Here is a 23,543-nt window from a genome sequence, read left to right on the forward strand (position 1 = left end):
ATAATTCTTGCAGAGTAACAAAACAGGTTAACTGGGTTAGGTTTTTTTTTTTTCCTGAAGTAGGTACTCTTAACATGTTAGACAATGAATATTTGTTTTGCCTGATGAATTAAAACTCTAGGCATTTAGGGTTTAGAGCATTAGAAATAGTTTATTTCCAAAAAGGTAAGCCATCAGATTTGAACATGGTATGCTTCAGCAGAAAAGCTGAGTGTAAACATTACTGAACACAGGACAAGTGACAATTTAGACACAAGACGTACTAAAAGGTCAGATAGGCACTTAGATTTAGTAGTAATAATTTCATCCCTGGAACACCATAGCAGCCTACTTAGAATTTCACTCGACTGAGCTTTTGTTGCTGTGATTAGTACAGTTCATCCACAGGTACATTTTGTACATTTTAAATTATTCACGGAATACTACCAACATATATACACTCATATACATAATTTCAGGAGATGATTTATAGACAGTGGTTCATTCCTGCTTATTTTTTGCAAGAGGCCTTCTGAAGAGGAGAATATGCGGTTCTGCAGAAATAAAATTGAACAGTGTCAGTTTGTCCCCTAAGACTTGATTACAGGAATTTCTTCCATTTAATAAGTCTTGAACAATAGTTGAAGTTCACTGTCAGTAATAAACAGATCAAGAAGCCCACAAGTACAGCCCCATGTGTAGTATTAGCAGACTAACTTTGCAGTAACCTTACAACAGTCAGACTGGTGCTTTTGGAAGTTCTATACCAGATGTTGTTATTATCATAAACTGAAGATACTTGCAGGAAGCAAGTACTGGAAAAATACAGAAAAAAAAACCCTATTTTTTAGTTAGTATTGGTACTAACTCTGTCTCTCCACACTAGTCTAAGTTAAAGTAACAAGGTTTGGCAAATAGACTAGCAAACTGTAGAGCGAAGCATCAATAAAAGCCACTTCAGTTAATACAGCCATTTTACATTATTAACAACCTGATTTAATTGTAAACTCTTCCAAAAAAGCCTAACATGTCAAATGTGCCCAGGTAAGGGAAGCACTGGAAGGTTACACCAATTTCTTCTTGGAACTTCACACTGCTGCAATTCACCCATCACCAGTAACTTTTTAGTCAGGTTTGTCACGGGTAAGTTACCTTGAATGGCTGCTTTCATCCTACCTGGTAGAGTTTTAGGGCTTCACACTCCAATAATTGAGAAACTGGTTTAAGTGCGGCTTTTAGTATGCTCTATAACTAGAGTCCAAACTGTACCGCAGACATTTCAGGACATTGTCTACCTGACCATCTTTTAAGTTTTTGTACAAAAAGTAGGTATGTCAGATTTTTGCTTTAAAGATATGCTGCTACATACATTTGGTTCAGTCACCAAGATACTGGCATTATTCAGGAGCTCACAAGAAACCTATTTTTATAGGCAGAGGTAGGAACAGTTTCCAGTCTGGCATGTTTTGTCTACATGTCCTCAACCAGGACAAGGTTGGCATTTTACAATTCTGGGAGCAACATATGAAGGTTTAAAATAAAGGCTGTTATGTTGCCTTTGTGGACAAAAGGCTAAAATAGCAAGTAGATAAGAGGAACGAGTTCCAGCTGGATTCCACAGCAGGAGCAATTATTCACTACACACTTCAGCTGAGCACCAGGCAGTTGATATTTCAGACTTTTTTGTTCATTTACTTCTGCTCAGAAATGCTTACCTGGCTCATGGATCATGTAGTGAACCCAGCCAAGACTCTGCTGAACACCAAGTCGTCTCCACTCCTCTTCAGACATAAGATGGGATTTTGGCACTTGTTTTGAAAGTTCTCTGGGCAGCATTACATGTCTGTAAAGGTTTAATTATTAAACACATACAATATACAATAATGCCTGCATTCGCTAGAAAACTTGCACAGATCTACACTGAAAGACAGTAAGCAAGTTGCAGTTACGAATACCCGGGTTCTCAGTAGAGAAGCCTCGGGTGCTAACCAATACCACTAATTTGATTATGAAGCATCCGTCCCAGAATCCAGTTTTAAAACCACTTTGTTACTACACATTACATCTATAATGCAACTATGTATTGAAACAGTCAACCTGCTCACTGAAAGTAAGTCATGCTACTTGTATAGAAGTATGTGTTCCTGGTAACTGACCATCATATCATCTATTCGAAAAATAAGGCCTTTGAACTTTTAGAATGATTGATAAAGTCACTCTTGTTTGTATTTTGCATTTTGTAACCAACAGTGTATTTTCCACAGACTACAATGCCGGTTTAGAAAGAACACGAACACCACTTAATAACCTCATCTCTCAGCTGAGGAGTAACTTACAAATGCTCCCCACATTTGCAAGTTTCTTTTTCACTTAACAGAAAGCAAAGCTTTCAGTCTCATTTTTGAGATCATAAGAGACAGCTGGTAAGAGCTGTATCTCTACAGAGAGGAAAGAAAACTTGATTTGTAGTAGCGCTTTCAAGCGAGCCTAGAGGACTGAACTATACTGTTACCAGTTATAATCCAGGAGTGGTGCTGTAACATAGCTTTGAAACCTAGCAGTTACAACACTGACTGGAAGGCTTTATTATCTACACTTATTAGTGCTGTGTTTTGACGTCACCTTACGAACTGCCTTCGAACCCGGCGCGTTAATCAAAGCGCGTGCTCCATCCACATTCAGAGCACGAACTCGGACAGCACAAAGCGCTCCCCTCAGCTGCGCAGCCCCTTCTCCCTGTTTCACTTCCTTACGGCACCGGGCGCGGCGCAGGCCGGGCCTCGTCCGCCGCGGCTTCCGCGAGCGCCACGAGCGGGGCGGATGGCTGTGGCCGCCCCAGGCGCTCCGTGGGGGTCGCTGCCCAGCTCTGGTCGGCAGGAGCCGAGCGCTCACCGCCGGCAGCGCCGCCCGAGCCCAGCTCCGCCACAGCCGCTTCGCTGGTGAGGCGCGGCGGGGTCGGCCCCCCCCTCCTTCAGCGCTCTCTGGCTGGGGCCTGCGTTGCCCGCTCGCCAGAGGATGGCCCGGGAAGGGCCGGCTGAGGCCGGCACTCGCATCGCCGCCCCCTCCCACAGCTGCTCTAAAGCTGCGCAAAACCCCGCCACGAAGAGGCGCGGCGCGGCTGCTCCCCGTAGCCTTGAAGCCCCTCCGGCCCCACGGCAGCCAGAGCCACGCTCACTGCGGCCAGCGGCGGAGCGCGACGCCCGAGAAAGTCGCACAAGCCCCAGGAGAGGCGCCTGCTCAAGCCCCCTCCTCCTCGAAAGGCCCAGCGGAAGTCCCGCTGCTGACCCCTCCTGCAGCCTCGTACCGGTACTCGTACTGCTCGTCGGAGTACTTGTCGGAATAGTAGATCTGACCGGAGTCCATGGCGGCGGCGAGAGCGGAGCGAGCGAGCGAGCGAGCTGTCCCCACGGCACCCCCAGAGCTGGCCTCCTGCTTCCCCGCCCCGCTACCGTTTGAATCCAACAGCTCAACTCCTATTGGCGCGGCCGGGCCAACCAATAGCGTGCCGCGCCGCCACGCCCGCAGAACCGCCGCGTGGCTCGAATGCCCTCCCACCAATGGCCGCAAGTTGCAGGGGCGAGTTACGTCAGGGGTGACGATGGGGCGAGGGGCGGGGCGCAGGGGCGCGGTGATTGGCCAGCCGCGGCCGGGCGGTTCCAGCAGTTTCTGGAGTGTGCGGGGCCGGGGGGCGGGGAAGGGGGGAGGGGCGCGGCCGCGGCGGCGGGGGTGCGAGTGTGTGCTGTGTGCTGTGCGCTGTGCCCTGGGCGCTCCTGTGGTGCGCGCCCCGCGGGCCGGGGCGGGCCTGTGAGCTCGTCCCGCTGCGGGGCTGCGGCTGTTTCACAAACACGGCTGATCTCCTGCCCTGAACGGCCGTAGCATCTGCGTTACCTAACCTGGTACTTGCTCAGAGTGCAAATAAAATAAACGTGGGGGAGGGTGTGTTGAGAGCTGTATGCTGTTTGTGGACGCTGTTACACGTTACAACGCTCTTACCCGGCAATATAGCATGGTAAATACTTCCGTGGTAGTAACACGTAAGTAGCAGCTTACAAGGATTTAGTAAGAGGCAGTTCAGTTCCTATAGTATTAACTTTATTTTTGGCACCAGGCTTTTTGTATACGTAACTGCTGAGGTCTGCCCTTTCCTGAGCTCCAGTAGTGTTTCTCACACATGCGCTGTGAGGCGAGACAAGCTCGGACAGAACATTGCCACAGTGTGATACCACCGTTGCCTGCTTCAGGTTCTGTGCCCCTTGCTTATGACGTGCTGCCATCTCTTCCTGCTGGGCTTCTGATGAAAGAAGACTAGTTTAGTTTTCTGCTACCAGGAACACGGGTATTGCCTGTGATCATGTAATGCATCTGCCTGAAAACTCTTCTGGTGGCAAAGAAAAGAGTAGTTGAAGTCATGTGAGGCACAAGCACCAACACGTATGGGCAGGGATCATTTTTCCTGGTTGGTGGTGGTCTACTGGTGCTGCAGCAGGATGTCTTAAATGCTAAAGTTTAAACCAGCCTCACACCTTGTAGCCGCTAAAAGGACTGCTTGTCATAACCTGGCAATAATAGTTTTTGCTTAAGTGGACTGCATGTTGTCATAATCATTTACAGACAAAATGAATTCAGTATTTTTGTACCGATGTAATTAAATGAGTGAAATTCTCTTCATTATCAAAGATCTTCAGCAGGAATGCCAATTCCAGTATAATCATACAGGTACAAACCACCTGCAAGTTTTCTAAGATGCTGATTGGATTATTCAAAACAGTACGTTTGTTTGGGTTTTTAGCTTGTTTCAGGCAGCACAGCTTGCTGTTGGAATACTTAAGGCAGAGAGTACACAACAATTTCTATTAGGAATAGTGTGTAATAGTGGAAAAAAAGATCACCATGATGAAGGGGTTCTGCTGGACGGAGAATGTTTCATCTCTGTGCTGCCTTTATAACCTTTTAGCTTATTTCAAATGTATTGAACATGAGAGAAAATTGACGTTTATGGAAACCCATGTATAAGCCTCTTTTGAGTTCACTAAGAAGTGAAAGCCTGGACTCCCTTTAAGGCAACTTTTCCTTCTATTGCAAATACTTGTATTTATCAAATCATAATTTTGAAGATGATTAGAAGGCGGGTTAGGCAGATAGTTATCCAGTTTTCCTTGTGATCCATCAGATTGTTTTCAAAATACTTGATCGTCTGGATTGAATAGCTGTGTTTGTCAGGCAATTCACAGGACTCCAAAACCTGGACATAAAGCTAACAAAACTAACATACTAGCTTTAGTAATCCAGGGTTATAAGATCTTACTTAGTCCTGGAGTGCCATTTCAACTTCTTTTCTCACAAGTTCTTTTCCCTAACAAGACTTAAACTGGTGAATGATAAATAATGCAACAATACCAGGAATCTGAAGTTCTACTATTAATTTGGTATCTTTTTCCTAAAATGAAGACTTTAGTGTTAGGGATGTCATTTGTAAAATTACTGAAATAAAGTAGTAAGCTTGCTGGATGGTAAGCTTGTTAAATAGTACAGGGACACTTCGGGGGGGGGGGACCTTAGCAATATGTGTAAAAACTTGAAGGCAGGGTGTAAAGAAGACAGAGCCAGGTTCTTTCCAGTGGTGCCCAGTGACAGGACCAGACGCAGTGGGCACAAACTGAAACGTGCGATGTCCCCTCTGAACATCAGGAAACACTTTTTTACTGTGAGGTGATGGGGCACTGGCACAGGTTACCCAGAGCTGCTGGAGTCTCCATCCTTGGAGATCTGCTAAAGCCTTCTAGATGTGGTCCTGGGCAATGAGCCCTATGTGGCCCTGCCTGAGCAGGGATGTCAGACCAAATGACCTCCTGAGGTCCCTTCCAACCTCAGCCACACTGTGATCCTGTGTGAAACAGGGCTCTTCAGTGTTTTCTTCAGAATATTGTTACGCACAAAAAGCTGTGACAGTCACACTGCAAAGAAAGGAATAAACTGTTCTGTACCCATTGTGGAGAGAACAAAAACGCTTCAACTTTGTCAAGGCAGCTTTGGGCTAGAACTGTTCTGGTTTTGGCTGGGATATGGTTAATTTTCTTCCTAGTAGCTGGTGTAGTGCTGTGTTTTGGCTTTAGTCTGAGAACAATGCTGATAACACACCGATGTTTTAGTTGTTGCTAAGTAATGCTTACCCTGATCAAGGACTTTTCAGTATCCAATGCTTTGCCAGTGAGGAGGGGCACAAGAAGCCAGGAGGAAGCAGAGGCAAGACACCTGACCCAAACTAGCCAAAGGGGTATTCCATACCACAGCACATCATGCCCAGTATATAAACTGGGAGGAGTTACCCGGAAGGCCCAGATCACTGCTCGGTCAGCAGGTGGTGAGCAATTGTATTGTGCGTCACTTGTGTTCATTGTAGGTGTTTTGTTTTTGTTAATTTTCCCTTTTATATTCTCTCCCCTTGTTATTTCCCTTATCATTATTATTATTATTAGCAGTAGTAGTAGCAGCAGTAGTTTTATATTGTACTTTACTTATTAAACTGTTCTTGTCTCAGCCTGTGGGTTTTACATTCTTTTGATTCTCCTCCACATCCCACCTGGGGGAGGAACATCAGGGGTGGGTTAGTGGCTGCGTGGTTCTGAGTTACCACCTGGGTTTAAATCGTGACAAGACCTTAGGAAGCATTTCCTACCAGTACCTCATTTAATTATCTAAAACATTTTAGAAAAATAAAAAGCATTCTGCAAGAATATTTTAGGTCCAACAGGTTCTGTCTCTAATCAGGAATTTCCTTGAGGCCTGCTTTCTGTGGTTGAGTCAGTTATGTCTTCCCATTGGAACTTTTGCCAGCACTGAACTGTAGAAGTAATTTTTTTTTTTTTTTTTTCCCCCAGTGCTCAAGAATGACCTTTTAATTTGACTTGTAATACATTTTCATATTCAAAGAAGTTAGGTTCTGGAATTAGGATCATTAGGTGGTGGATCCAGATCCTGGCTCTGAAGTGTCTGAACCAGGTCAGAAGTGAATCAAACCACAAATACATTCATTAAAGAGAAAAGCTGCTGATTACCTTTTACCATACACTCATGCTTCAGCATGTTGAAGGCATGTATTCCCTGCTCATTGCAAGCGGGTTGGACTAGGTGACCTTTGAAGGTCCCTTGGGTTGAATTTTTGTGATTCTATGATTCTATGAAAGTATATGTCAAAGAAATTTGCCATATTACAGACTGAAGAGGGTTCTGCATGGCCTCAGGGGCATAGGTCTGTTAGGAGAAACGCATGAGCTGCTCAACTGGAAAGAATGGTCCTGCTCAAAGCCCTGTCCAGTTAGGTCTTGCTGCTAAGCACAACATAAAAATGGCAAAAGCATGAAGAGAATATTCTTGAGCTTCTCTGTCTTCCGTAGGTGTTAAGCAGGCACATATAATTTTGAGCGGCAGTAATCTGTATTCTATGTGAGAGCAGTGTGTCAGTAGAGAGCCTCTTCAGGACTAAAGATGGTCAGCATGATTTTTAACATGGGGTTTTTGAACGATTTTGTATATAGAGAGAGAGGAGCAGATTTAAATTCATTGTGTAACCTGTTGCTTGTAACCAAGGTCATCTGCAGAGTTATGTGGGCTATGATAAAGAAAAATGTGTTATAATGAAAGGCCTGTGTGCGCCTTACTATTGCACATACAGAATTCAGGATGTAAGTTATGGTGGATAAAATATTTTCTGTGCTTTTTGTCAGAAGGGGAAGATGAAAAGTTTCCCATCTGTGGTGTGCATAGCGTTTCTTGATTATAATTGTCTACTGCTTTTTCTGTTCAGTTCTGTGAGATACGTGAAAAATTTAAGTTACATGTACTTATGCAGTGGTTCTGTTTTCAAACACGTCCTTATAGAACACTAATGTCGGATACTTGAATGTATGTTCCTGAATAGAACAGCAAGATCACAGTCAAGGAACCTTTTGTACTGTCTTTATGAGTCATAATCATAGACACAGTTAATAATGTGTGAATAATTTGAGTGTGAATCACATTCACAACATATATTGATGAACCGTTATCTGTGCTTTTATGTTTTTAATGTTTCCTATGGAAGCAAGGCTCAAACAATTGTACTTTCTGTCGGTTTTTGATCCTCAATTAGCTTTTGAACCTGTTGGCAGGTTTGGTCAAACTTAACAGAAATGTTGGTAAATATTACTGTTGCAAGTTTCATGACAACAGGTGGCCAGATAAAGCAGAAGCATTCTAATGGAGGACAATGTTACAGGTAAACTCACATTTTACTAGACACCAAAGAATCTAGATTGGAAAGGAGACTTTATATAAATGCCTCAGTGGTAAATACACTTCAGCCTTTGGTGCACATGCCTTCTGAGACAGTAAACACAATCATTCACAAGCCATGAGTCAGTAGATAATCAGTCTCACTTAGTTCTGATATTCAGTAAAGTAACTTTATTTGACTGTGATTTTATTTCTGGCTTTGTGTGATATTTGGCTAGCATTTAACAACGTGAATAATTGTCAAAGCACTGATCCTACAGACTTAGTCAGGCTACTCATATGCATAATATTAATAATATTTGTCTTTGCAGATTTGATCTTCAAAATCAGTTTACCTCAGTTTAGATACTTAAATTTGTATTTATTACCTTACTCCATTTGAAAAATGCTTTCATAAGCATGGAGTTGTTTGTGTGCTAATTAACCTCCCCTGGGTTAATAAAAAAAATAGATTATTTCTGGTTTGTTTTTCAGTTCACACAAAAAGTAGGTCATGGAGAGAGTAAAAAATGATGCTATGTTTTCATGGTTTAACCGTCTGTAAATAAGCTGGTGTGTTGAAAATAATCTATGTGAATTACTGAGGATTTCTGTCTGAGAGAGGATAAACTGACTTGAGAAATAAAGCCAGTTGTGGTGTATGCTTCTTCCGGTACCTGTGCTGGTTCAAGAACTGCATTTTGAAGGCATTCTTGAATAAATTACTCCCAAGTCATAGAAGAGCCCAGCTTGCAGGGTGGGTGTAGAGATACGAAATATTTGCGATCCATTCAGATCCTTGCGGAACTTGGAGGCTAGTGTTGATCCGTGTCATTTCACTGAGATTTCATTCTCTCTAGCTCTCTTTCTGTGGATTTTCTTGTGAAGGGAGTGATCAGAACCTTGTCTAAAGATTACAGCTTAGATCTGAAAAGGAGCCACACTGAAGAATTCCCATGTTAAACAGAATCAATAATGCTAATTTAGCAGATGATGATTTCCATAGCAACTGATGCTCATATAACAAATTCAGGATGATACTTTATAATGACTGGAGAATCAAGCCTAAGAAGATGCTGCCAAATAAGGCAGAGTCCTCCTCAAATTTTTCCTGTAGGCTGTGCAACATGTCAGTATTCAAAGTGGACCAGTGGCCAAATATCTGTAGTGGAATCTTAAATTACTGGATTTTTTTGACACAGTGGTTAAATAGTTCGAATAAAGATTTTATTTAAACTTAAAAATGTAAGTGCTAAACCTGACAAAAGGTCCTCTTAGGCAAACATCACTCTGCAGCTTTCTATAATGGATGCCTTCTGTAATCAAAGAGTGTAAAGAGTCAGAGAAGTATATCATGATATATTACCAGATTACTCTAGACTCTAGGAATTACCGACCGGGAATTTCTGTGCAAATAACAGGCCCAGGTGGATTTTTGTTTCGTAAGTTTTCCAGTCATCTTTGGACCAAACATCCTGTCTCCACAGTATCTTCGTGGAAGGAGTTCCATGGCTGAAGAAGTTCTTTCATGAGAACTACTCTGTGAAACAAGCATATTTGGTTTATGTTAAATCTGCTGCATGCTGCGCTTTGTATTGTAAGAGCATGTGAATGATTTATTAATTGTCCCAAATGTTTGTAGTTTCAGAGACAGGATTTCTATACTATGGGATTATAGGATAGGATTTTGAATTTGAGTCCAATGCATAGGCTCTTTTTCGTTCTCCTTCCCTCCGCTTATGTAAACGTTCCTCACTGATTTCTGTGATGTTACTCAAATGTTTAAAATGAATCACTTGTAAATTGTGTGCATACACAGGAGTGAAAACAAATGTACATAAATTGAAAACACATCTATTTGCATGTATTATAAAGCCTTTAAATAGGTTGCTACAAAATGATGTTTAATGTAGTAGATGACTGAATTCAAATTAAATTGAATGGAACCTAACAAACCACATACATGTAAATAGTTTCTCTTAGGGTATCGTAACAATGTAAGGTTTAAAATAGCCACTGGAGGGCTCGCTGATTTCATGTTAAATGACAAGCTGGTCTTTGAAAGCCAGTAGTTGGCAGTTTTTGGCTGAGATTGTACTAACTGGTGTGCTAATCATTTGAAGAAGACTGGACGTTAACAGAATGTTTGCAGATAATGGGAAGAGAGCACTTACATTTCTTCTCAAAGAGTAACACTCTTCTGATAAATACTTGTGTCATGGAGTGGGAAAATTTACAAAGGTTTGGAAGATAGGAGGATCTAAATGTCATGGAATAAACATAAAGGACCAGAGTTCTCACCCCCTTACCATAAAAATCTAAAAAGTCATCCTGCCAGGCAGCAGTGTTTCCCCATTTTGAGGAGCCACCCACACATTTGGCAGATTTTTCCCTTCCTCCTCTTTTCTGCAAGTGACAGCAAAGCCTCAGCAATGTGTCAGGCCCAGAGCTGTGGCCTTTTTGGGCAGCTTTGTAGAGCTGGGATCAAACACCACACATTTAATTGATGTCAGTTTCTTCTAGCATTCTGCATCAAGTCTCTTTCATTGCAGCTAAACAGAACTTAGTTTTCAAAAACTTCGGCAACAATGAATTCTGCTGACATATTCTAATAGTTTTGTATTTTTCTCAGCCTTTTTTCCTTTTTTTTTTTTTTTTTTTATTTTTTATTTTTTATTTTTTTATCTATAATCTTGCTTGGCTATGTAAGTTATCATCCTATTCCTGATAAAATAAATGCAGCTAGATAGCTAGATGGTTTATATTCAGTACTGCAATTTTGCTTGAGTTTACAGCACTATTTACCACTGTTCTGTAGGATAAACATGTGCTGAACAAAAGACACTGTTCCTGGCATGATTTTGCCAGTCATTCTTTCTGTTCCTGTGAGTGTGAATTATCCTAGAACTGCATTAAACCTGTTGCTGTACTTCATGGAAACTCATTTGATTTGTTGTTCCGCAGTGGTCATTTTCAGTTCTGCTTATTTCCAAATATTTCCCTTGCAGTGAATAGCCATTTGAGTTCTTTTCCATGATTTTGAATTTTGCAAGCTAATTCTTTTTTTATCCCTGCTTATATGTCTCAGCTTTCAGTGTTCTGGTGACTCCCTTCTTTCTTCATTTTAGATACCGGAACAGTCATCCCCTGTTGCAAGGGATACACTTTGAATTTGTCTTGGCAGGTAAACCTCTTTTATCATTCACAATGAAGTATACATATTTTTAGTTTCTTAGTGCTTAACCCACATCATCCTGACAATTTGTTTTCTAATCATTCATCTAAAGAAAAATATTAATCAATTAATTTCTCCATTATACATTACCATGCAGTATCTATACAGAAAAAAATTTAAGAGTTACCACATAGACGGGAAGAAGATTCTATGTGGAAATAAATTTTGTCAGAGTCCATCCTTCCTACCACCCGGACTAAAAACATTTATCAGACACACCTCTGCATTGCCCCACTCTTGCTGTTCATGGGACCATGTTGCAAATCTGATGCAAAAAAGAACTTCAGATGGCTTCACTTCTGAAACTGGTGTATGTTGGAAATATGCTTCATTTCAAACCTTATCTTTTCCAGCTGTATCCCTTTATCTAATGGAAGGGATTGCCTCTACCCCAAACTATTCCAGTTAGAACATAGAACTTGACTTTTTTCAGTTATCTTAAGAATATCCTTGATCTAAGTGTTGCTTTGTCATGCTTGAATCTTGAATCATTACAAATGTGTATATACAGACTTACCTTTAAAAAAAATTAAAAGTTCAGCAAATAGAGAAGAAGCATAGGCAAACTGATTCAGTTGTTTTTACAGGTATTAAAACTTAATACCTCTCCTTTTTTTTTAGCAGCACATCAGCAGTGTTGTCATGGATACTGAGCCAGGTCCTGTTTTGCCAGCTTGCAGATGTGCTGAAAATGGGATTTTCCCTTCCTACCTGTTAACCATTCTTATGGACTTGATTGAGGGTCCACTGAAAACAGTGAAAAGTCTTTGGTTATCTAAACAGATTTTGGACTAGGGAGTAAGTGAATTGTAGAATATTAGCAAATGTTCTGTTTCATAATAATTACCAGATACTTTTTATTCCACTGTTGAAAATTAGATAAATATTATGAGCTTTTTCTTATGCTGGAACACACCAAACTTTAAGCTTCTGATGGCCTGCATCTTGCTATTCCTCCCACGGTAACCTGTCATCACTACAAGACAGGCACGCAGGCTCAGTATTAGGTCTTGGGGCTACCTTTTTGGAAAAAAATTTCTTTTTTTTTAACTTTTATTTTGGGGCATAATGTTTGCATCAGAGGTTTGAAATGTGGACTGACAGCAGATGCTGTTACATTCTCTTATTGTTGTATGTTCTGGTACTTGCAGCTCAGGATAAGTGCTCTGGGAGCATGCTCCCCCGCTGGAGCTGGCTGCGGGGACCAGGGCCAGCACCGACCGCAGCCGAGGGTGGTCCTTCCCCCATAGTTCCCAGGCAGCACTGTGGGGAGGCCATGCCAGGCATGCCGACCCGGCATGCAGGAGCTGCTTGCAGTTGGGTCTGGACCAAGCTGCAGTCCCTGCTGTGTCACAGGCATGTCTGTGCCCGGCCAGGGGCCCTTTGAGCTTCTAGCTATGCTGTCACACTGGGCTCCCAGTGCCCTTTTTATTTAGGGAGCTGATGGTCCTTGCTTTTCCTGACACTAAAATTTTTCAGCTGTATCTTAAAACTTTCATGTCTGTAATACCTGCTTTTTTGACTTTTACTGTAAATTCGAACCCCATCAATACTATGTGCCACCTTACACAGAGAGCTAGCAGGATTTCAGTTTCCCCTCTACAACAAACCCTTTTTCCAACTCACCCTTCCTTCTGTGGTGCTGGAATTGCTTGCCTCTGCCGCACGGCACTGCCACTCCTGACTCACTGGTCCCCCACATCCCACCTGATGTACAAGACAGAACTGGAGTCAGTGTGACTTTCCCTGTACTCAGCCTTAGACCAGATGTTGTATGATGCACTGTATCTCAAAATACTGCTGCTACTGAGTCTTCATGAATTGTCTCTTAATTTTTTTTATGGTGAAATTCCCTAAATTTACTGCTGGCCATGCTGATTTTAATCTTAGGTGAAAGAGTAAAGGGTATGAAAAATGCTGGCTTAATTCTTTGCAAGGAGAGAATACTGTTAATTGATTTCCTTACATATAGGGTATTTGGTAATAGGGTATTTGATAATGTAACCACTGCAGTGCGGTAGGAGAGGAGGATGTGTAAGCTTAGTTCACATTTTTAACTGAATCTCTACTATGGCACTGTACATATATCTATGCATGTGGGAGGTGCCTGCCAGAATACATCCTGAGCTCTCCATCCCTGCACTGCACAGACCAAGGACTGTCCAATATGTGCCACAACTTTTAGTTCTTGGGAAACAACGGTGGCCTGTGGAAAAGGCTTGAAGCCATGTCTTTACTGCGAGACAAAGTTGCCGTGCTCATCCAAACTGGGTTAGAGCTTCATCTTTCAACCTCCTCCTTAGATAACTTGTGTGTCACAATGTTCTATGTTAAGACCATTACTAGGTTTCTCCAATAGAGCTTTCCAATAGAGTATAACTTTAGTATCAAATCCTACAGCTGTCTTTAGAAAGAACTGAGATAAATATACCACTCTTGATTTGCAACTGCCGTATGGTAAAGTTATAAATTTGGAACTGTAGTGTTTAAAAAAGCCATAAAATGCATTAAACTTTGAGAATGTACTTGGATTTTTGATTTAAAAATCTGTTTTGAGAACGTACCGGAAACAAAACTCTGAGTAAGGAGGATGTATTTCCAGGTACCAAGTAAACTAATTGTTGCATGAGATTGAGTCACAGTTTCTTTTGGTTCAGTGTTACAAAACTGCTTACAGAAATCATATGCTCTGGGTAGACTCTGTTCTACTTGGAGTTTGGGTCTTGACAGATAGAAAACATTTAATTTCATGTCAGAAGAAATGGATTTCAAAGACCTTGCATGGTCAGGTCTCCCATTTTGTATGTATGCATAGTGGCAAAACATATCTGACTCCACATCCTATGGAAAAATTCAGGTGACACTGAACCGTTATTGCTATTATATGTGGGGTGGGTTTGCAACAGAAAAAAAGATTAAATAGTAAAGGGTAAAGTCAGACTTGTTATCCAGCCTGAAAGCAGGAGATGGAGTTCATTCTCTATGGGTTCCAGTTGGCAGAACTACTTGAGCACAGCATGGATGTAGATGTGTGTTTTTTTCTTGTGAGATAGAAGGCTGCACATGGGATGAATGCTCTGGCTTGATCATGCTCTCTTTTCTTCTGGTTTCTATCAGTTAATGTTTGTGCTGCTGCAGGGGAGCCCTCAGTGAAGCTAGGGCTAGTTTGATTTTGAGCGCACAAAAGCAGTTTAAGCTTAGAATAGCTTTATAGGTAGTGTATCTATCTATGGTGACTGATGGACTTTCATAAAGATAAAATTAATACATGCTCTGAATTTTCCTGTAAAAGAATCTTCTACTGACTGGAGAAGAGATTAACCTGTTGTCCCTCAAAGCTAATTCTTATGTGTATTAGTTATCTTTTAATGACATTCATCATATATATCAGCGGTTGCATGCTGAGCAGTGAAGTTTAGACTTCAAAATTGCCGGGTCATGCTTTGAGAACACTCAAGTGTGTTTTAAACACCACAATGTGTTGCATCTGTAAAATAGAAAATTACCTTTCATTAGGGACAGACACTTTTCCCACTACCTGTGTATTATTTTTTTAAATGTAAAATATATATAAATAATAAATCTATGAAATCTCCTAAAATAGTATCTCTGGAGTCTTTCTCCAACATTATTGTGAATTTTTGTAGGCTTAGTGATGCCTGAGGAGTCTGAAAACTTTCTTCAGTATGTCTTGTAGCATAGCAAGCGTTACCATGGAACCTTGTAACAATTTCCCAATCAGCAGATGGAGCCACGAGGGGAAAAAAAGATTTGAGTGAAGAATTTTGGAACAGAATAATACTAAAATAAACTTGCTATAAAAAAAAATGCTCCATATGGTTAATGAAAAATTAAAGCAAACAGTCCTGTAATGTGTCATCTGTTAGTTGAACATGTGCTCTCATTTATATGATCTGTACATAACCAAAGTAAATTACTATAAATTAGTAACAACTAATGACAGCCTTTACTTAATTTGATGCTGTATCCTCTTATTTGAGCCCTCACCCTAATATTTGAAAGAGTGAAAAAAAGTCGACTCTCGGGATGTTTAATATTGTACTTTCTCAAAAGGTAAAATTAGAATAGAGCTGTTGGACTGGATGTGGGAATCAGGAGTGTGGTGATTTAAGATTTTCATAGAGTTAGTTTGCCAATGCAGTCATGCATTGACTTGGGTGGGGTGTGAGAGGGAAAAGATCTTCCCAAAGGATATTAAGTAGTAGCAAGACTCCTCACCAATCCATTGGAGACTGATAGAGATGCTTAAAGAAATCCACTGTTTACCCCAATTTTCCAAAGCATATATTCCTCATGATTACCAAAAAACATCACTTTGCCCTGTTTCAGAACGCCTTATCAATTGTGGGGTTTGTGGTGTTTCCAGGAGATGAGCTAGATAGTGAGGCTTTCAATATATTTAAATAGGTTGCTTTTTTTAATATAGTCAGTCATATGATTGAGCTTTTATAACTACAGCTATGCTTGTTGAAGACATACTGCTTTAACAGTATGGAATGCTTTGTATGCTTCAGTTTCAACCTGTCACAGGATAAGGATGTTCTTGTTCAAGATGGTTTTTTTTTTCCCCTTAGATTACAGTATATATATTGCAACATATATTGTACAGTCCAGAAACCTAGTGCTGAACATACTCTACTCTGGCACTTCAAAGAACAACTGGAGAAGTTATACAGTAAGAGGACCAAATCATTTTTATCCTTTTGTTTGCTTCACTTTTATGATGACAAAAATAAAACATCAGGGGAGAGTCTGAAGCTCAGTCTAAAATCAGCAGTTTTTCAGCATGTATTTTGGCTCCATCAGAATTCTTCCTGCTGCATGAAGCAGATTAAAAGGAGGAAACCAAGTATTTTGCAAAACTACAAATGTAACTATGTAAGCCTGCCACAGATTTTAACTTCGAAAAACTATAGCTTGAACCTTACTTTCCATGGTGATTTGTCTTACATTATGGTTCTGTTGCATTGGCTGTTAATACTGTATCTCTTCTGTGAATGAACAGTGAATTTCAGTATTCAGGGTGACATCTTTGGAAGCATTAAATGCATAGACAAGCACTTTTAAATGGCAGAATGTAATTAGAGCTGTGAGTTTGACAGTAATTCCTACAAAATTACAATATTTTCACCATGCAGAAGGCAAAACTAAATGAAATGGATGTTGTTAGCATCTGGTAAGCATGATCACAGTTTTTTGAGATGGTTGGATGTCATATTTATGGCACTCTGAGTGAGATCTGTAGCTGTGACTGATTGTGCCGTACCGTTCAATTGTTGGATCTCAATCTGCCGCATTTATAAGTTGGCATTACGGAGGATGCCTCTTCTTGCAGCTCAAAAATCAGGGGGCAGAGGAGTTCAAATTCCCTTTAGTCATTCAGTCAGGACTGCTCTAGAGCAATCATACATGCAACCACATGCTTAAGTCCTATTATTTAAGAAAGCAACTGTGAAGTGTTTTCCCAGTGCAAATAATTGCCAGGAACAGAATAAGTTCCTTGAACTCAATTCTCCTTCTTCATTTAAGATTAGGAAAAGTGCCACGCTAGTTCTGTTCCTGCGGATACTCTGGTCACCTCCTTGCTTCTGTTATACCGTGTACTGACTATTAACTGTGCAGGCTTTGCTGCATGCATGACATATTAGCACACATGTGCCCTCGAGTTGAAAGAAGATTCATGATTTGAGGTGGCATAGGTTATTTGAATAAATTTTTGTGTTCTTCTAGTTCTCCATGAGTTTCTATCAGCGGTGGACTAAAGAATATGTACACATCATAAGGGTGAATAAGAATATGTTTATTTCTCAATCATGGACTGGTTTGGGTTGGAAGGGACCTGAAAGCTCACCTAGTTCCAACCCCACTGCCATGGGCAGGGACACTTTTCACCAGACCAAGTTGCTCAAAGCCCCATTGAACCTGGCCTTGAACACTGCCAGGGATGGGGCAGCCACAGCTTCTCTGGGCAACCTGTTCCCATGTTTCACCACCCCCATAGTGAAGAATTTCTTCCTAACATCTAATCTATAGGTCAAAATGTGTATTTACTCACTTACTACTTTCTATACATCACAGGTATCTTTTCAGGATAGTTTAGCTATATGTGAAGCCCCCTGCTCTATGGGATTTTCTTGTACTGTAGAATTTCTTCTTTTTTTCTTATTTCTGTTTTCATTCTATGTCTTCTATAATGGTGTTACAGTCCATAACATATATCACTGCAATATGAATAGTGAAGATGATGATTAGAAGGAAGATAATGGTAGCATGGTCCCAGTTTGGTTTTAAATGAATCTAGAGGTTCTTGATTTGCTGAGGTTAAAATGAGTGTTCTGAAGCACACAGATTCCTGTAATCTTCTACTATTCATGCATCATTGTTAATTAATGGGCTTCATTGGACTTAACTGGCTCCTCAGAAATACTGTAATTAGCTGAGAGAAGTGTGTATCTGCTTGCTTCTGATCTTTATCTTAGATATTCTGCAAAGAAAATCCTATCCTAGTGAATAGTGAGCAGCAAAAGATTTAATGGGAGAACTGAAATTCCATTCTATTGTATACTTGCATGAAATGTAGTTTTATTCATTAATTTATTAATTTATATATTGCTTCACCTCCAAAAGATTTGTTACCCTCTCACAATGCAAGTAAGAAAAGTATAAGTACCTCTTCTGAAATGTTTATAATCTAGGATCCATCTGTAATAAACTCCAATGATGGCATGTAGACCTGCAACATCAGGAATATGTTTTTGGCCTAGGAGATAAGGTGTTTTGTTTTGGTGGGGTTTGGTTTGGTTTTGGTTTGGTTTCCTTTGTTTTTTTGTTTGGTTGGGGGTTTTTTTTTGTTGCTGTTGTTGTTTGTTTGTTGTTCCCCCCCGCCCCCCTGAAACAAATAGTTTTAATAAGTAGGTAGTATAACTTGGCAGTCAGAATATAATTATATCTAAAGATGTTTAAAATTCAGCTAGACTTGGGTTTTGTTTGGGGTTTTTTTTTAACATTTGCTTGGTTCTATTTTTGCAGTTGCACTCCATGTTTTTGCCTTTATTTAGTCAACTGTATTTGGCTCAGGAAATGTATTGTTACATTATATACACAGACTAGATAGCTTCCTGTATTCATATTTTTATACCATACACAGTTTACATGGAAAAGGCAGTAAGTGCCCTTATTTTTCCTATCACCATTTTCCAAGACTTGCTGTATCATCCTCTAAATTGTTTAACTGTAGCTGTCAACAAGTTCTTTGTCAGAGATTTTGCTTTTTGGAGGCAAATAGATAAATGATGATACCTTCCCAGGCTTCCTCTTACTAAATAGCATGTGGGACAGAGCAGAGGTTTCAGCTGTGAGAATACAAAATCTTTGAACACCATTCAAAGTATTTGGAAGTTATGGGTATTTTTAAAGTATGCTAAGCTGTTAGGTGGACAAGCTGCTCACCCACCTGTAATTATATAACCTACCACCACCACCACCTTCGCTGTGCTAGTCTTCTAGAGAATAGATTATTACCTGTTTGTGACCTGGGGAAATAGGAGGAGGAAGGAGGAAAAATTATCTCTTTAAAAAGATTCTAACTACAGAAGGAATGATGATTAAAAGGCCACCAAGTTGCTTTTCACAGAAACAGCTAATGAGAAGATCTGAATTAGGGCAGAGAAGTATACAGCTCATTTAATGATTAGATGGAATTTGTTTGTTCCGAATGTTATTCAAACATTTGAACTGCTAATATGCAGATAGCTTCAGTCTGAATTACTTGAGCAGGCATTCACTAAACGTAATTCAGCTGTGATAAAAATCTAATCAGCCCTCTGTCACTGACTGTCTCTTTCCATAGCCTATAGAGAGAGTTTAGGATGACTAGGTTTCTAACTTAAGCCTCTCCACTAAGTGCCTAAAATTAGGTGTGTTGCAAATGGACATAATGGACATGCCACTCAATGACAAAACTAGCTTTGAACCTGGAAACTCCCACATGCAATCTGTATATTAACTTGTTAGAGACTTGTGCTATATATGGGTGGGATAAAAACAGTTCTGCTGTTCATGGTCATGTTGCATTTCTGGTGAGATGCAATAATTATACTTGAGATGGCTTTCTGTGGCTATTTTAAACGCATTGAATTCTCATTGACGTATCTGAACTTTCCAAGCAGTAGATCTCATTCATCACCTTCATTTGTTGCTCTGAAAAGACTTGTTTGTGTTGGTCAACCTCTTATTATCTAGGAAGTGTTTTTTCACAAATACCACAAATCATGAATTACAAAAGCTACCTGATCGTAGCCAGCTTTTTTAAAATGGGAAGTCTTTATTTTCTTTTTTTCTTTTATGCCACTAACATTGAGAGAGTATCCTCTTTTCCATAAAACATGCAGTCAAAAATCTGGCTTCCAGCAGTGTCAGCAGTGCCCTTTTCTCAAGTCAGTAACCTTTTCTGGGCTAAACCCTGAAATGAACCTATCATGGATATGACTAGTGTTTTATGACCTGCCCATGATAAATGGAGAATTAGTCTTGTGTTACTCTTCCATTCCAGTTAATCATTTTGCAATTTTGAAACAGTAGTGGGACGTTAATATTATATTCCTTATTAACATCAGAAAAACTATTTGCTCCTCAGTAATGTCACGCAGTTGTTAATATCACATAAATGTGACCTTACCTGGGAGCTAGGTAATCTTGGATCCCAACATAAATAATGTTTACTGTTCTAGGGTGATTTATCACTATGTTGATTAATTTCCTTCAAAATACAGGGGAAATATTTTACAACACTGGTAGCCATTAGTACTACATCACTGAGACACAAGACAATTCTGTAGATTAATTGTATCTTATGTTGTCCTGTTGTAGCAATACATGTTTATATTAGGAATTCAGTGAAACGAGTGACCAATGAAGAGCACAAAGGACAAACTTTGCCATTTTAATTTTTCAATATTTTTCGATTTCAAATTCTCTCCAGTGCTCTCCTTACCTTTAATGCAAGTGGAGAAGGAGCAACCTGTTACCCAAACTTTCATGCTGGTTCCTAATTCTGTATCTGACAGGAGTGCTTTTTTGAAAAGACCATTCTCATCTATGAGAGTTTTTTCACACTCTCTTGAGTATAGCAGTAAGATACTTCATTGTGTTTTATGAATTTTTCCAATAAATTGTTTAATGCTTTGTTGCAGTTTGCAAGCAGGGAACAGTTTCTTTTTAAGAACAAATGTTAACAAGGAATTTTTTTTTTTTTTTTTTCCTCCTCCAAATAGTCTTTGAGAATATTTTCAAGTCTCTGTTAAGAGATCTAGTTGCCCTGTCCAGGGTAAAATAACCTGCTTTGCTTTGAGGATTTTGATATTTTAAGTTTACCAATTATTTCTAAATTAAACTTGTCCTATTCCAACCACTAATATATTTCCAAATTTCTGCAGAGTCTTTTTCTAGTTTTTTCTTCAGATATATTTCTGGTCTGATTTTTTTTTCCTTCCTTCTGCTTTCACCTTCTTCTTAACATCCTCTATGTGATTTTTCTCTTTTTGTACTTTTATCTGTGAGGACCTTAATTCTTTTTCTCATGTGCATCCATTTTTTTCTGCAGATACAGCTTTTCATTACTTTTCCAAGGAAGCATATTCAGTGGCAAGGTTTGTAGTTTTAAAATCTCCTTTGGTTCTTTTTCAGTTGTTTGGGGTTTTTTTTTTTTTTTTTGTTTGTTTGTGATAAGAAGCTAATTAATTTTTCTCATGCCTATATGCTTTAAGTCTGTGGACAGTGTTTTTGGTTTACTTCTGTCTTTCATGTCAAAATGAAATGAGTTTTTATTCTGATAACATTTCAAACACCCAGATTTGTCATTAGGGAATTCTTCAGCTTTCAAGCCTTTTTTACAGGATCATTATTTTTCATGATAAATGAGAATTAAAATCCTCATCAGTTGTGCCTATGCTTGGATATAAGATATGGAGCTGTAACATCTGCTACTAAGAATGATGTAACTGATCTGGTATTTAAAAATGCCAGAGTGAGTAGGTAGTTGTGGGAGATGAGATGAATACTTCAGCAGGTGCCTTGCTTTCCAGTAACCATGGACCTTAATATGGGATTATAGATACCTGACTTTTTAGCATTTATCGGTTGATTTTTTCACTAGAGTCTTGTTTGAGTTTAACCTTTTGTATATGGTATACAAATACTCAAACAAGTAAACAATCACGCTTAACAGAGTAGTAAACAGGCATATGAGGTATCAAGCCAAAGATAGAATTCGCAGTGAGTAAATACGGGACAGAAATAGGAATGTGAAGGCAAAGAGATCTATTTCAGAGCAGGGAGCTGTTCTTGTGCTTTAGAATACCTCAGGAACAAACAGAAAAAAAAACAGGTTTTTGGTTTTTTTTTGTGGGGTTTTTTTTTTTTGGTTTTTTTTTTTTTTTTTTTGTTTGTTTTTTTGTTTGTTCTTTTGTGGGTTTTTTTTTTTTTTTTTCTTCACAGCTAGGAGTGCTTTGCTGTAGATTTTACACCTTTCAGTGTTCACTTTGTTGGAATATTTTGTTTCAAGATTTTTGTACCCCAAATACTACAATGTGTTGCATTTGTTTTGCTTTGCCAGTTAAGGAATACTTTTATTTGTTATGAGTTTGAGGTTTTTTTCAGATGGAGGTGATCATTAACAACACTAGGGAGATCTAAGCTGAAGAGAAAGTGAAATCATTTCACTTTAAGGCTAATACTTGCTATTTTTATTGCACCCAAAGGAAGAAATTTTACGAGAAACAGTTTTTTTGTGTCATTGCACCATTAGTCATAAGAGCTACAGCATTAACGAAAGCCTGCATATACACCTACAGTGTAGCATTTTGCTCTTGTATGCCGATACTGTTCGAGTCCTCTCATCGTTGCCTTGAATGCAGTTCAATTCAGCACTGGATGCTGCAGTTTTCTATTGTGGTGCAGGTCACGTAGCAGTGAATGAACAAGATTGCATGAATAATGTGCTTTTTATTCAGCGATTGGATAAAAATGAATGTCCTCAACACCTACGTACATCCAATCTCCACCACTTCCTGTGTACTTATTCTTCCTGAAGCTTTAATTATTTATCCTTGGAGAGAATTTGACAGTTACAAGTAGTCACGACTCAGTCAGTTAACCCTACAAATACCAGAACCAATCTCCATGTCAAGTACACTTGAATGTCTCATGGAATCAAATGTTGACTTTGAAGTGTATGACTCCCAGTTAACAGAAAAAAAGTGGCATCCTTAAATACTACATATTTTTAAATCTAATGCCATCTTTAATGAAATTAAAATTGGTCTAATATTCTTGCTAATTTCAAGAGGTAGTCTTCAAAGACTGAAGAGTGTTATATGCTCTAAATACTGACATTGGCATTCTGCAATGAAAATGCAGTTTCAGGAGAGAATGGTCAAGTAAGGGGGAAAGCAGCAATAGTTAGCAAGTTGAAATATGTGCATAGTCACCCATCACACAATATTGCATAGTGATGAGAGAAAAAAAAATGAATTACGTAAGATGTCTGCTGATTTTGCTGCTTGGTATTTATAAAGTGTTCAAATTATAGCAAAATTGTGTGCATAGTAGGAGTCAGCATATCAATATACATCAAGAGAAAAAGAGCCTCAGAAATAAAATGTTTCTTTGTATTGGTTACATATAGAAAGAAAGGCAGGGAAAGCATGTGTATGTATGTGTTTATAAATATATATACACTTTGTCTACCTGATCTGAAGGCAAGAAGAGTATCAAAGAAACAGTAAAATTATTTTTCATGTGAACATTTTGTTTACTAAAAATATTTGTTACGTGGCTGCATTTTAGAAGCCAGTGCTAGAAAGGCCAACATTAGGCTACATTGCCAGAGTTTATTTTTGCTAAGTATCTTGTCTCCCCTGCCCACCACTCTTCCTGGCAATAGTGCCCTGCACAGCCTCAGGATTCTTTTCATTCTTCCTTCAGCGAGGGCTTCCACACTTTTATATCAAAATTACAAGTAACAGCAGAGTATGATTACTCATAGGATCCATAACCAGGA

The 23,543-nt window shown here is 39.6% G+C and overlaps 1 protein-coding gene across 1 annotated transcript; it reads right to left on the reverse strand.

Annotated features, from left to right (window-relative positions):
- Positions 1-124: 124 nt before the first annotated feature.
- CKS2 (CDC28 protein kinase regulatory subunit 2) lies at positions 125-3,525 on the reverse strand. The gene is made up of 3 exons (XM_030470303.1): positions 3,284-3,525; positions 1,695-1,822; positions 125-533 (listed from the first exon to the last, which is right to left on the reverse strand). Exons 1-3 carry the CDS (start codon positions 3,340-3,342, stop codon positions 481-483), a joined length of 240 nt encoding a protein of 79 aa, XP_030326163.1. The 5' UTR covers positions 3,343-3,525; the 3' UTR covers positions 125-480.
- Between the last annotated feature and the right edge of the window lie 20,018 nt (positions 3,526-23,543).

This window comes from Strigops habroptila, chromosome Z (assembly GCF_004027225.2).
Source record: "Strigops habroptila isolate Jane chromosome Z, bStrHab1.2.pri, whole genome shotgun sequence".
Lineage (NCBI taxonomy): Eukaryota > Metazoa > Chordata > Aves > Psittaciformes > Psittacidae > Strigops > Strigops habroptila.